Here is a 15,000-nt window from a genome sequence, read left to right as displayed (position 1 = left end):
TGAGACCAACAGGAAGTGAGAGAGAAAATGAACTTGGCAATGAAAGAGAACTGAATAAAGAGGACAATGGGGGGTGTTAGAAATAAGAATTTGCAGAAAGAAAGAAAAAGAACTGAACGTAGAGAGAGAGGGGTGGTGACTCGTTTCACGTGTGAGTCGACTCTTAAAGTTGAATCACTCGAGGTTCGAATCAGAGACCGCGTGAAGGTGAGACACTTTACCGATTTTAAGTGTAAACGGATTCGTTAGAGCTGAAACACAGAGTCGCTCCGACCCTTTTGCAGGTGGGGCAGGGCAGGTGAGCAGGGGGTGAACTGGTAGCGGGTAAACCGTGTGTGTGTGTTTTATTGCTGACCTTCACCCCAGACACAGATAAAACCTACAGGAATCAAGGAGCGGTCTAAACGCTTTGATCTTTTTTAAATAGTGTACATTTTATATTTAAATGTAACTGGGGTTCTTTTGAATCCCTTTGATCTTTATTTTATTTATTTAATCCTCTTGCGTTAATTATTCATTAATAAAAAACCGCGCGCTCTGTGTCATTTATTTTATTTTCGCTTTTTGTCCTTATTGCTCATTTTAATGACCTTTTATTCGCTCCGAGAACCGGAAGTGATCAGTTCTGCACGCGCTGCCGGTAAAGCGTTAAAACAGCACTGAATACATGAAAATAATAAAATCTAATCCGTAAATCAGTGGGTTTTAAATCAACAGAAAACAAAACTAGATAATAATAATAACAATCTATCATTATTATGCATTCTTGTTATTTAATATAGATTTTTATGATTATACAAGATTATTGGCAGCCTTAATGCAGTAATATTGGCGGACTTCCTTCCGTGTGTGTGTGTGTGTGTGTGTGTGTGTGTGTGTGTGTGTCTGAGGCGGGAAAAATAGTTTATTCAGACCAAATTATTAATAGATGTATTTATTAAACACACATATTTTTATGAATAATGATGATGATGATGATGATGATGTTGATCAGAGGGAATGTGGGTCTTGACTGAGTTGTTAGTGATGGTGACCCTGAGCAGAGTTCACCAGGGGAACATTGATTTATGTGATGAAGTGTGGAGTCATGATCATGTTCATGTTCATTTGTGTAACAATGTGACCCTGAAGTTGTGCTTTGCCTGGCGCCTGGCTCTTATCTCTCTTGTCGGCTGAATGTTTGTGTGCGTGTGCACGTGTGTGTGTGTGTGTGTGTGTGTGTGTGTGTGATTGTTGCAGTAAAACAGGATCGGTTTGGGAGGAATGGAGTTTCCTCCTTGGTAATATGAATTCCCTCACATTGGTTTCTCATATGGTCTGTACAGTGACGTCACACTCTGCTGAACACTTCTGTAGTATTTGTCCTGTTTCTGTATATGGAAAGGAATGAAGACCCTGTGCCTCCATTGTTTCTTTCCTGATATCATCCAGACCCCACAGAAGATCCTCTTTTTAAAGCAAACTCTTGTGTTGTAGTGTAACGGATTAGAACCTGTAGACATGATGACCAGAGTTTATTATATTTATTTCTCTAATGTAGAAAACGGACACTGAGTCAGTAACGAGTCGTGTTTCAGGACCTTTCAAAGTCTTTCTGTGGTTTTTTATTTAAATTTTGAAATCTGGAACAGGAAATATCTGATGAAATGTTTTCAGTTACAGGTTTCTTAACAAGGTTCCTTCCAAATATGAAGACCTTCTCTCTCTCTCACACACACACACATGCCCACACATGCCAACACACACACACTACACAAACACACACACACACACATGCACACACACACACATGCGCACACACACATGCATGCATATATACACACACACACACACACACACACACTACAGTTATTTTCTCTGCAGATTCCCTGAAAAAAGCAACTTGTTTATGAAACACCAGCATCCTGCACTTTCCTCACGTCACAACTGACCCTGATATAAAACACTGCTTTTATTGATTCATTTCTTTGTTTCATTGTCTTCTTGATCTTTTATTTATTTATAGATATTTAGATTTTATTTTTATATAATTTATGTGCTGAGGGCTGCAACAATTTTTTTGAACATTTAAAATTTGTTTAACTGCTTTGAAATATTCTTTTATTCGCTTTTTGCTTTTATTTCTGGTGTTTTTTTCCTTTTGTTTTACTTAATAAACTTTTGTTGTTTAATATTTAGGCTGGAAGTCGATCTCATTCTGGATTTATTGATTTTTTTTTTTTTATGTCCACAATTTGCTCTGAACTCATGAATTTCTTTTATTTATTTATTTATTTATTAAGATCGATAAGTTAATAATCAACCCTGTGACCTTGAACGAGAGTCTGATGTGGATATAAAAAGCCACCACAGAAGCGTCTGATCTCAGAACATTCCGAATCGACCTCCTGCTGCTGTTTTGTGTTCAATAAATCTTTTATTTCATAATTGATTGTTTTTCTTTCTCAGCTCCAGAATGGCCGGATGCATCAACCAAGCGAACGTGAAGTTTGCGAACATCGTAAGTTGATGATTTTCTGTCAGGAAGAAGAAACTGCTTGTGTGATTGTTCCATGTTGTGATACAAATCGTTGGTTTGGTGTGAATTCAGTTTCGTCAGGGAAGCAGCGTGTACAGAGACCTCGCTCAGGATCAGGACCAGGAGCAGGACCAGGAGCAGATCGTTGAGGGTAATGAGATCTCAGTGGAGATGAAGTCTTCATCTGATGAAGGAGAGGAAGTGGGCAGATCTTTCAGCCAGACACAGCAGAACTCGAACAGGAAGTGGAGCAAATTGGCAAAGATTGCAGTCGTAATTATCTTTGTCTTTATCAGCGGTGAGGTTCTGGGTGGTGCCATGACCCGGTTTCATAATTACATCTGTACAATTATCTTTAAATGTTAAGGCTTCATGTTTGACCTTCAGTAACTTTATGTACTGTATTTATTTAACACAATTTTGCACTGTAACTTGTATTACATGAACACAACGCTGATTGTAGCACGCTATTAATTGTTGATTAATTGCTTTTTGTGCGTTTCAGGTTACCTTCTGGGTTATGTGTCGCATCGTAAGCCCCGCGCGGTCATCGAGCAGGTTGAAGACGGCGATGAGGAGACCGAGACTGAAGTGGAGTCTACTCCGGACCTCAGGACTCAGCCCTTTGCAAACTGGAACAGCGTGACGGACACACTGGGAAGAAAACTCACCATTTCGTCTATGAAAAGAACCTTAGAGTATTTATTCATTTTATTCTTTATATCAAATGATCATGTTTATTATTGCGCTGTCTGAGACTCGTGCAGTGTTTCTGTAGGACACGGCTGAAATCTCAGGGTTTTTTAAAGTCTCAAGAAACAAAAGAACGGAAATGATACAAAGTAACACAAAGATGTGTTGAAACTTGTGTTTGATCCTGCTGGGTGTAACTGTAGTGTTTGTGCTTCTCTCCCTGCAGTGAGGTTTCCTCTCAGGACCATCGGGCCGGTAGTGATGAAGACCACAGGCTGGGGCAGAAAGTTTTGGAACAGTTCCAGAATCTGGAGATGGACCCATGGATGGACGTGCACTATGTGAAGTTGCAGGTTCCGTCTGGGTGAGTTCCTGCTTTCCTGCTGTTTCCTGTCGAGTTGTTGGTGTTTATCGCTCATGCAGAGTCTCGTTCCTGAACAGGGTCCAAAACAAAGTGCTGATGGGGTCGGAGGAGGTCGGAAACCCAAAGGGGTATTTAGCCTACAGCGCAACGGGAACGAAACAGGTGGGTGCCAAAACTTATTATCCATATCAGTGCAACATTGGATCAGGATCAGAAATCAGCTTCTGCTGCATGAGCTGTACACGTTTTTACTTTTATAACAAATAAAGCGTTCCTCTGGGGTTTGTGATAAGGGCCGGGCGATATATCGATATGATCTGGATATCGTGATAAATAATTGTGATATAATTTTTGGAGAAAGAAACTTTTATATGAAATGAAACAGATCAGCCTCAGGGTTTTTTGTGTGACTCATTTATATAGACGAGAGTGCAGGTTTAGGCCACGCCCTTTTATAACGAGTGCTCGTAATACAAACGGACAGACCAGTCAGCGTGTGTTAATTGAGGTGTGTGTAGTGCATCAGATCATCATCTTTCTGGATGTTCTTGCAGGGAAAAGTGGTGTATGCAAACTATGGCAGAAAAGAAGATCTGGAGACGCTTAAGAGTTGGGGAGTAAACCTCACTGAGAACATTGCTCTGGTGAGAACTGGAAAACTCAGCTTTGCAGAGAAGGTACCTCATATTTCTCTAACACGGATGTGAAAGCTCAGGTCATCCTTAATGTTCTCCGTAATGTTCTAAACATGTTCTGTTCTGCCTCTCATTCTTGCCCAGGTTGCGAATGCGGCCCGCTTTGGTTTAGCTGCGGTTCTGATCTATCGGGAGTTTGGGAGTGAGAATGAACTCAACACCGAGCTCTACGGCCAGGTGAGAACCTGGGTGATCTTTCTCCACCTTCACGTCTTGCCTTCTTGATTTATGTAATCTTTGCTTGTCTGTATTTTTAGGTTCACCTGGGAACAGGAGATCCTTACACCCCAGGGTTTCCTTCCTTCAACCATACGCAGTTTCCTCCTTCTAAATCCTCTGGTCTCCCGGAGATCCTGGCTCAGACGATCACCGGCGAAACGGCTCGCAAGATCTTCCAGTAAGTTTCACACCACTGATGAGACTCCACCGGGGCGCCAATAGTTGTGAATGATTTAAGGTGCACAGGAGGAGTTTAACATGGGCGTGGTGTGTAAAACTCTACCTTCTGAATCACAGGAAGATGGGAGGAAAGGACGCACCTGCGGATTTCATCGGAATGCTGCCGGGTGTCACTAAATACACGCTGGGAGGAGAGACGAGCGTGAGCGTGAGCGTTAACAACGTCCTCGTCGACACCAAGATTTATAACATCTTTGGGGTCATTAAGGGCTTCGTGGATCCAGGTGAGGAGCCGGAGCTCACGCCTGTACTTCACGCTCGTGAGTGTTTCTGCGTCCAGTCTGAACTCACGGTGTTTATTTCTGCAGATCGCTACGTGGTGCTCGGCGCTCAGAGAGACGCCTTCGGCCACGGATTCGCCAAATCCACCGTCGGAACATCACTGCTGCTGGAGCTCGCCAGGGCCATCAAAGACCTGGTGAGAGGTAAAGAACCAGAAGTGAATCTCTCGGGAGTGAACCGCATCCGCAAACAAGCAGAAAAAAAAACATAGCAGGAAGTTAGCTGGAAAGGGGCGGAGCTACAAACATTCCAGCCAAAACCTTTCTATTTATTTATTTAAAATATTTCCAGCTGGTGTTTAATAAAGAAATAAACGTAGAAATACTTTTATAAATAAAGAGTTTGAAATGTCAGTCTCCAACTTTTAATACTCAATTTTGGGTGGGGCTAAGCTGCTGCAAAGTGGGTGTGGCCAAGCTGCTGCAAAGTAAAGGGGTGCGGCCATGGTGGTGCAAAGTGGGCGGAGCTTATCTGCTGTAAAGTGTCACGTTTTTGCGCTAGTGCTGATGTAGCGTAATCCCCCGTAACGTTCCTGCAGATGGGTTCAGGCCGAGGCGGAGCATCGTGTTCGCCAGCTGGAGTGGTGGTGAATTCGGCAGCGTGGGTTCTACAGAGTGGCTCGAGGTTCATAACATACACAACTTCACAGAAATATTCGAAAAATACAGCAGGTGTTACAAATGCTGAAGTCGTCTGATGTGTTTCTCTTCCTCAGGCGTATCTCTCCTCACTGAACCTCAGAGCCTTCAGCTACATCAGCCTGGACTCCAGCGTGACCGGTACATCTCAGCTCATTCCAGAGCTCCAACATAATCTCCTTTCACAACTTTCAGCAGAGGACAAACTTCCTGCTCAACCACTTCCTGAGAACCCATTTTACATTCATTGTCAAGAAGTTGTTAGGCAGGAATTTCCTTCACTATTAAAGTGTGTGTGTGTGTGTGTGTGTGTGTGTGTGTGTGTGTGTGTGTGTTCACGCCGGCAGGTTTAAAGCGGTTCAAAGCCTCCTCCAGTCCGCTGTTACACAAACTCCTGAAGAACACAATGGATGAGGTGTGAATTTACTTCATGTGACTAAGTATTGGCACCCCCTACCTGCACAACTCTAACCTGTACTCTAAATAATCTCTACAGGTGAGAAGTCCTCGCAGCTCCATGTCCCTCTCTGAGGACTACACCGACTGGGACAAGGCCGGGTGAGTGCACAGACCCCCAACTCCTGCTCATTTATTATTAAAATATGCAATAATAATAAAGTTTTTTTTATTAATGATCATTTTTGAGAGATATAAATAATGCATAAAGACTATTAGATCATTTTAATAATTAATAAATAGGATTATTGAATTATTAAAGAGTGATTTGTTTATCATTGATAAATGTATTCATTTGAGTTTATTCTAAAAGTTAATTGAAATTGATCATAATTGTTTATTTTGGTCTGTAAAGTTATTAGTTGCAGTGTAATTCATTTGAAGGAAGTTAAATCAGAACCTTTAAATATTCTGTAAACCAGTGGTCCCCGGGCCGCGGACCGGCACCGGTGCGTGGGTCAGTCGGTTCCGGGCCGCACAGAAAGAATTATTCCCGTTTTATTTATTATCTGATGTTTTAATTTGGAAAATTCCCGGATTCTCTCCTCCACATCACATCAATGTGTTTTTGTTCTGAAATTGAATCTGCTCTTGTGAATGTTCTGCTCTCAGACTCGAGCCCATGAAGATGGAGGACGGTGCTTTTCCGTTCCTGGCTTTGTCTGGAATTCCCTCCATCTCCTTCCGCTTCGTCTCAGACAGTGTGAGTTTGGGAATTCTTTATATAAATAATCCGCTGTGCTCCTGTTTACAGCTCGAGCTGTAGTTATCGCTGAAATACAAATCGCACAAAGATTGTGAACGTTTTTTACTGTGTTTATTTTTTTTACTTTTCAACATGAAAAAACAAAGAAATTATACATTTATTTACAATATGAAGTGTTTATGGTGTAAATATGGAGTGTTTATGGTGTAAATATGGAGTGTTTATGGTGTAAATATGGAGTGTTTATGGTGTAAATATGGAGTGTTTATGGTGTAAATATGGAGTGTTTATGGTGTAAATATGGAGTGTTTATGGTGTAAATATGGAGTGTATAATCGATCGCTGATCCTCGATGTTACATGAATTAAAAAATCCTTTAGTCTTTATAATTACTATTGTTTTATGTATTTATCAGCATTAATGTGGTTTATTGTAGTGGTGATGAACAGAATATGTATGTAAATCATTTCATTTAAACGATCCTCTGTTCCTGAACTTCCTCCTGCTCCAGGATTCTTCAGACTATTCAGGAACACCTCTGGACACCAGAGAGCATCTGGACAAGGCCACCGAGTCGAAGCTGGAGGACGTCTTGGTTTCTGCGGCTCAGCTGGCAGGACAGTTGGCGCTCCGTCTTGTCCACGATCACATCCTGAAACTGGACATTAATGAGTACACGCGCATCTTCAGAATTAACATGGTCCGGATCATGAGGGAGATCAAGCAGGTATGAAGCATCTTCTTTCTTTTTTATTTTACTGATGAGATGTGGAAGTGTGGAAGCAGGTCCTCACGGTAAGCGGTGATGTTTTTCCTCGCAGGTTGAAGCACTTCACTCTGAAATGTCCGCAGTGATGAGTATCAGGTGGCTTTCTTCTGCAATCGGCTCGTACTCGAGCGCCGTCTCGGCTCTGGAAAGAGAGATTCAGAACAGCGACCTGGACGTTGCAGAAACATGCCGCAACATCAACGACCGCATCATGAGGGTATAAATAATCAACCAATCGCCTTCCAGCACCATACACACAAAGCGTTAGCAAAACATATGCAACAGCACCACTAGGGGGCACTCTTTATGTATATTACAAAAATGTATATTTTAATGGCTGGTTGTGTTTAAATATAAATAATAAATGTTATATAAATGATATAAAAGTGTTACATGGAGGGAAAAGTTTGTAAAAATGTAAACATATGCAGTTCATGAGAATATAAACAGAAATGTAACTTTTTGTTGTAATATTTATAAAAATGGTATAAAGTTATAATGTTTACACACAGTGTTTATAGTGTTGTTGTGTTCGTGGCTGCAGGTGGAGCACAACCTTCTGTCTCCATACGTCTCCCCGAGAGACGTCCCGTTCCGTCACATCATCTTCGGCTTTGGTGATTACAGCATCGGCGCTCTGCTCCAGCACTTCGCTGCCCTGAAAGAGCGCGCCCCGGGTTCCGACACAGACCTGTTCCGGAACCAATTCGCGCTGATCACGTGGACCCTTCAAAGCTGCGCTAACGATCTATCAGGAGACGTCTGGGCTCAGGACAACCTCATTTAATGGGTCGTCTCTCGGTGCGAAGGCCCGGTTCGGTCCAACAGCGATGTGTTACAGTAACAACCATTTTGAATTTGAGCGACATTTTAACGCTAAAATATTAAGAATTAATTTGTTTATTATCCCGACGTGTGCATAATGATAATTTAGTGCTGGGCAGTGCGTCACTATTACAATATTGCGATATTCATTCTAACAAATACCTCATAATCCTGACTGTATCAGTAGCTGCTTTCAGAACACACTGAAATCACACACGCATGAGCCGAGTGCAGCTGATCTGCTCCTGCTTTTAATCCATTTTTAATGGGGAAAGTTCTGGATTAAAAAAAAAAATATTTATTTAATTCATTTTTTTTTTGTATCGCAATATAATATTTGTTGTCATATGTCCCAGCTGTTACGCCATGTACTTATTTACATTCTAACCAAATCCTGCTGAGCTTCGTTACTCAAAGAACCCGAATTTCAGTTTCGGTCTTTATATAATCCCAAAATCTAATCAGCTGTAGTAAAAATATTAATCATGATAATAATATTATTGTTGTTATTATTATTATTATTAATAATAATAATTCATATTAACCAGCTTAAGCACACAGTGAAGAACACGTGCACGTTCCTCAGGTCGTGGTTCTGATGGAACCTCCGCAGCTCAGTCTTGTCCCGAGGATCAGAATTAAACGCTGATCTTTCATTTTTTTATTGTGTACACTCGGCACTTAACTCAGATTCCAAGCGAAATTCCTCGCAGAAACAAAAAGCTGCTTTTGGATCGTCTGGTTTATGATTTGTGATTTTGACCCATTTTGAGGGAAATGTTTGTTTGTTTGTTTGTTTATTTATTTATCAGTGACAGTGTTCACTATAAAGTGTATTTTATACTTTTTTTTACATTATCGGAAGCAGTGCCTTCCATAATTGTGACGGTTATACTGTCAGTTTATTACAGCAGCATCTGCTCTGAGGAAAACGTGTTCCCGAACAAGCCGTCACCAGAGACACGTGCCACGCCCGACGCTTCGCCACACACAATTCTGGATTTTGGAAGATAAATGATATAATGTGCTGATATTCAATGAAATCCAATCATCTGACCGTTAGATCATTGATCAGGAATTTAATTTCTAATCAACGACAATCTAAAGTACAATCTAAACAACATTTCACCCGTGACACCGAGGACAATATACATCATAATGTTCATCCTGTTAATGGAGGAAAACCCACCAGGTCTCTCAGGTCCTCACCTGGTGTAGATCATTTGATGATCAGCACGTGAGTGAACGAGGCGTTGGTGATTTCTCTGGTGAAGCTCGTGTACACGGAACGTATTTCTCATTTTGAAACTTTATCGGGAGCAGTGTCTTCCATAATGCACTTTGTGAAGGTAGTTTTTGTCTACCGGTGTGTTTATCGTGGGCAGTGTCCCTCATATTTCACTGTAGGGTGGAGTCAATTATCGGGAACAGTGTTTCCCATAGTTTTTTTACATATTTATGTTCACGTTCTGTGACGTTTTTCCTCATTTGGGGCTGTGTGTGTGTGTGTGTGTGTGTGTGTGTGTGTGAGAGAGTGCGTGCGCGTGTGTGTGCGTGCGCAAGGGTGGTGTGTGTTTGTGTGAGAGTGTGTGTGTGTGAGTGAGAGAGGTGAGTGTGTGTGAGCGTGAGTGTGTGAGAGCGTGAGTGTGTGTGAGAGCGTGTGAGTGTGTTTGTGGGTGTGTGTGTGTGTGAGAGTGTGTGTGTGTGTGTGTGTGTGAGAGAGAGTGTGTGTGTGTGTGTGTGTGTGTGTGTGTAAGTGAGAGAGATCTCTGAAAGAATATCAGTGTTTCTCCTGTGGTACTTTGGTCAGTTTGGGTTTGATCAGTCGACGTTCTACAGTAAAATGTGATAAATATTTTGTAGAATTGAAACGACTTCATGAAGGAACCCATAAACGTTGAAACTCTTTTTTACAAAGTGACCATCAGGAGAAACGTCTAGACGGATATTTACAGTGAATGTCTGCAGCTTCTTCATTTCTTCTGTCTTTCTTTCCTGTCCCTTTAGTTTTCACAGCGTCTCTTTAAGCGCTCACACTGCAGCTTCTTCAGCTCATTTAAAACTCGTTCATTGAGAAATGCGGAGACTGAAATGAGAGTAATTGATGAAATCATTACATATAAATTAAATAATTTTTTCAACCTTCTGAGCTCAGTTGTTTTCTCTGAGCGCTCGATTTCAGTCAGCTGAGATTGAGATGAAACCGCTGCATCTGTGAGAATAAAGCTTCATTACAGTGGATGTGTAAAAGTACAGTTACAGGAAATAGTTTGTGTGGGTTTATGAATCTTTTAGGCAGAATTAATTCTCTGTTTTTAATTTCTCTCGATTTCTCGCTCTTTCTCTTCTCGGCTTCAACATTTCTGAAAGCATGAACCTTCACTCGGAACCAGAACTGAGACAATTTTGAGACTTTATTTGCATGTTACTTTAATTCATTTGGTGAATTTGTCCATAATTAGTCATTAATCCGTCACGTGGGACTTTAATTACAGAAGTAATGAAAAAATTGACACGTTTCACGTCTTTGCACTATCGATGTCCACAATTCTTATAAGGTAAAAATGTAAAAGGTCAAATAATAAACAACTGTAATTGTGAAGTTTCTGATTTTCTGTTGAATATCGTGACATATGAATTGTCTGATTAAAGGGTTCTGAAAGGAAACACGCTGCTGTTCGGTTCCACGTGGCTCCTGTTAACGTTCTTTATGAGGGTTAATCACTGATGGATGGTGGAAGAAGCTTTGGGAACTGTATTAGTTTGTGATTTCTGCTTTTTGTTTCTGTCCAATAAACATGATCTCGAGCTTATTGGGTTTTCTGCACCTTTATTTTAATGAATGTTTTTTTGTTGGACTCTCCAGTCTCAGGGGTAGAGACGTGTGTGTGTGTGTGTGTGTGTGTGTGTGTGTGTGTGTGTGTGTGTGTGTGTGTGTTAAATACAAAAATAATAGTGATCATTAACACATACTGTATAAATATAAATAAATAAATAAATCTTTTAGTCCTAAAAGTTCAGTGTTATTGCTCATATTGTGATCAACATGTCCGTGATGTTTATACAGTAATTATACAGTAGATTTTACTTCCTACATGATTTATGAATTAATTGCGTATAAATTCTAATAGTTTATATTTGTGTTTAATGAACATCTGAGAAACGGATTAGATTCTGTTTTCATTCACATTCTAGCAGCTACAAACAGAAATCCCCTTTCAGATAAACTATTCTCACCTTCATCCTTTATCTTCTCTCTCTCTCAATCTTTCTCCTTGTGTCTCTCTCTCTCTCTCTCTCTCTCTCTCTCTCTCTCTCTCAATCTTTCTCCTTGTGTCTGTCTGTCTGGCTCTCTCTTTCTCTCTTTCAACAATTAACTCTCTCTTCTTTTTAAAAGATTTCTCTGATTAGATTTAGATCAGACCCGGAATGTGCACATTTGACTCCACATGACTGCACTGTTACTATGAAGAATAAAATATTAGTACCAGAACATTAACATGAAACCTGATGAAGCCCACAGGTCCAATCAGAACCCCACAGGTCCAATCAGAACCCCGGAGGAGGTGAAAGGTGTGGATTTGGCAACATCCGAGTGACGCGCCACTGTGTCTTTAAGACTGAATACGCGTGTGCGTGTGTGTGTGTGTGTGTGTGTGTGTGTGTACAGTTAAAGCAGGATGATCCTACACACGGTTCTGAAGTCCACTGCGGGGAATTAACGGGAGATGAGCTGAGCGCGTGCGGAATCCGGTCCAGGTGAGTTTTTGCTGAAAGCCAGGTTTCATCATCATCATCATCATCATCACCACCATCTTCTTCATCATCTTCTGTAATCGTAAAGCCAATAAACACCTACAGCTTATTAACACAGCTCAGTGATGACGCTCCACGAGCAGCGGATATCCGGTGTGTTTCCGACACCAGCTGTGTATCACTTATTATTTATTATCACATTATATATTATATTATATATTTATTATCATATACACAGCGCGAGCCAGGTCACTGTTACTGCCGGTCACGAGCCCGGATTAATGTAGACGGTTGTGTTATGAAGGACATCCAGAGTAAAACACGTGTTAAAATAAATATGCGGATCACAAACCCGAATTTCATACCGGATCAGTCGAGAGATGGAGCTGAGATGAAGAAGAGGAGAAAGACCTGTACAGAGACAGCAGGGGGAGGAGAAGGAGAGGAGGAGAAGGAGAGGAGAAGGAGAGGAGAAGGAGAGGAGAAGGAGAGGAGAAGGAGAGGAGGAAGATGTCTACAGAGACAGCAGGGAAAGGAGCAGTGGAGGAGAGTGAAGGTTCGGGTTGGTACTTTAAATGTTGGTACTATGACTGGTAAAGGGAGAGAGGGAGCTGATATGATGGAGAGGAGAAAGGTAGAGATGTTGTGTGTTCAGGAGACCAAGTGGAAAGGGAGTAAGAGCAGGAACATTGGAGGTGTTTAAACTGTTCTATCATGGTGTGGGTGGAAAGAGAAATGGTGTAGGGGTGATTCTGAAGGAAGAGTACAGTAAGAGTGTAGTGGAGGTGAAGAGAGTTTCTGATAGCGTGATGAACGTGAAGCTGGAAGTTGAAGGGATGATGATAAATGTGGTCATTGTTTATGCTCCACAAGTTGGGTGTGAGATGGAGGAGAAGGAAAGATCCTGGAGTGAATTAGATGAAGTGGTAGAAGGTGAACCTAGGAATGAAAGATTGGTGATTGGGGCAGACTTTAATGGGCATGTAGGTAAGGGTGCTGGATGATTGTGAAACTACTGCAGGAGTGATGAGGGAGGCAGCTAGAAAGGTTCTTGGTGTAACATCTGGAAAAAGGAAGAGATGTGGTGGTGGAATGAGGAAGTGCAGGAGAGAAGAAGGAGAAAGAGGTTGGAGAAACAGAAGTGGGATCGACAGAGTGATGAGAAAAGTAGGCAGGAGAACAAGAAGATGCGGCAGCAGGTGAAGAGGGATGTGGCGAAAGCCAAGGAAAAGGTATATGAGGAGCTGTAGGAGAAGTTGGACACTAAGGAAGGAGAAAAGGATTTATAGCGATTGTCCAGGCAGAGGAACCGAGCTGGAAAGGATGTGCTGCAAGTTAGAGCAATAAAGGATAGAGAGGGAAATGTTTTGACTAGTGAGGAGAGTGTGTTGAGAAGATGGAGGGAGTATTTTGAGCAGCTGATGAACGAGTAAAATAAGAGAGAGAGAAGGTTGGATGGTGTGGAGATGTGAAGCAGGATGTAGATAGGATTAGTAAGGAGGAAGTGAGAGCAGCGATTAAGAGGATGAAGAGTGGAAAGTCGGTTGGACCAGATGACATACCGGTAGAAGCGTGAAGATGTTTTTTTGAATGAGCCGTAATATAGAAAATAAATCAACTCCTTCTGAACAATCCAGCAGCTCAGTGTGTGTGTGTGTGTGTGTGTGTGTGTGTGGTTGTGTAAGAAATGCACTGTTCCATATCATCTGTAGGTTTAGAATTTCAGCACTTTGCACGTAGTGGTAACTGGAGCATCAGAGCTGCACGGAGGTCGACGCTGAGCCTCGTGTCTCGTCATGACTCAGCCAGAACGAGCGAATCGACTCATCAGTGTGACACGAGACGCAGGAATGAAGGATGAAACAGAAAACCTGGAGGATTGAGCAGATGGATGATGATGATTTATGAGGATGATGATTTGTGGAAAGATGCAATGTTGCCATGGAAACAGCTGTGTCTTTAAATCCGTGAGGCGTGTTTTGGAGTGGGAGTGTTCTTGCTGGTTTACTGTGAAACCAGGACGTGTCTCATGGGAGATGAATTCAGAGCACAAGGTTTATTTTTCACTGCGTGGAACGAAAGAGCGTCTCGGATTAACAGTGACGTGAGAGAGAGAGAAAGAGAGAGAGAGAGAGAGAGAGAGAATAGAGAGAGAGAGAGAGAGAGAGAGAATAGAGAGAGAGAGAGAGAATAGAGAGAGAGAGAGATAGAATAGAGAGAGAGAGAGAATAGAGAGAGAGACACAGAGAGAGAGAGAATAGAGAGAAAGAGAGAGAGACAGAGAGAGAGAGAATAGAGAGAGACAGAGACACAGAGAGAGAGAGAATAGAGGAGAGAGAGAGAGAGAGAGAGAGAATAGAGAGAGAGAGAGAGAGAGAGAGAGAGAGAGAATAGAGAGAGACAGAGAGAGAGAGAGAGAGAGAGAATAGAGTGAGAGAGAGAGAGAGAGAGATAATAGAGAAAGAGAGAGAGACACACACAGAGAGAGAGAGAATAGAGTGAGAGAGAATAGAGAGACACAGAGAGAGAGAGAAAGAGCGAGAGATAGAATAGAGACACACACAGAGAGAGAGAGAGAGAGAGAATAGAGAGAGAGATAATAGAGAGAAAGAGAGAGAGACACACACAGAGAGAGAGAATAGAGAGAGAGAATAGAGAGACACAGAGAGAGAGAGAAAGCGAGAGAGAGAGAATAGAGACACACAGAGAGAGAGAATAGAGACACAGAGAGAGAGAGAGAGAAAGCGAGAGAGAGAGAGAGAGAGAGAATAGAGAGACACAGAGAGAGAGAGAGAGAGAAAGAGCGAGAGAGAGAGAGAATAGAGAGACACAGAGAGAG

The 15,000-nt window shown here is 41.8% G+C and overlaps 2 protein-coding genes across 3 annotated transcripts in view; both read left to right on the top strand.

Moving 5' to 3' along the window:
• The first annotated feature begins 279 nt into the window (after positions 1 to 279).
• Positions 280 to 8,711, top strand: tfr1b (transferrin receptor 1b). 2 transcript variants are annotated; one of them, XM_046833385.1, is made up of 19 exons: positions 280 to 298; positions 2,449 to 2,500; positions 2,591 to 2,816; positions 3,024 to 3,216; positions 3,438 to 3,575; positions 3,653 to 3,737; positions 4,130 to 4,252; positions 4,355 to 4,447; positions 4,528 to 4,667; positions 4,787 to 4,953; positions 5,038 to 5,154; positions 5,550 to 5,635; positions 5,727 to 5,790; positions 5,997 to 6,064; positions 6,146 to 6,207; positions 6,718 to 6,808; positions 7,323 to 7,538; positions 7,633 to 7,797; positions 8,125 to 8,711. In XM_046833385.1, the coding sequence occupies exons 2-19, from the start codon at positions 2,456 to 2,458 to the stop codon at positions 8,365 to 8,367; spliced, it is 2,322 nt and encodes a 773-aa protein (XP_046689341.1). In that variant the 5' UTR covers positions 280 to 298; positions 2,449 to 2,455; the 3' UTR covers positions 8,368 to 8,711. The 2 variants fall into 2 exon arrangements, with proteins under 2 accessions (XP_046689341.1, XP_046689340.1); XM_046833384.1 differs by lacking the exon at positions 280 to 298 and adding an exon at positions 1,249 to 1,280.
• A 3,295-nt stretch (positions 8,712 to 12,006) lies between these two features.
• The window catches only part of tnk2a (tyrosine kinase, non-receptor, 2a), a 13,491-nt gene continuing 10,497 nt past the window's right edge, over positions 12,007 to 15,000 (top strand). The window contains 1 exon segment of the mRNA XM_046834129.1: positions 12,007 to 12,164. The gene's annotated coding sequence lies outside the window, so the exon portion shown is untranslated.

Source organism: Silurus meridionalis, chromosome 21 (genome assembly GCF_014805685.1).
Source record: "Silurus meridionalis isolate SWU-2019-XX chromosome 21, ASM1480568v1, whole genome shotgun sequence".
Taxonomy (NCBI): domain Eukaryota; kingdom Metazoa; phylum Chordata; class Actinopteri; order Siluriformes; family Siluridae; genus Silurus; species Silurus meridionalis.
This window is presented reverse-complemented; position numbering and strand designations above follow the sequence as displayed.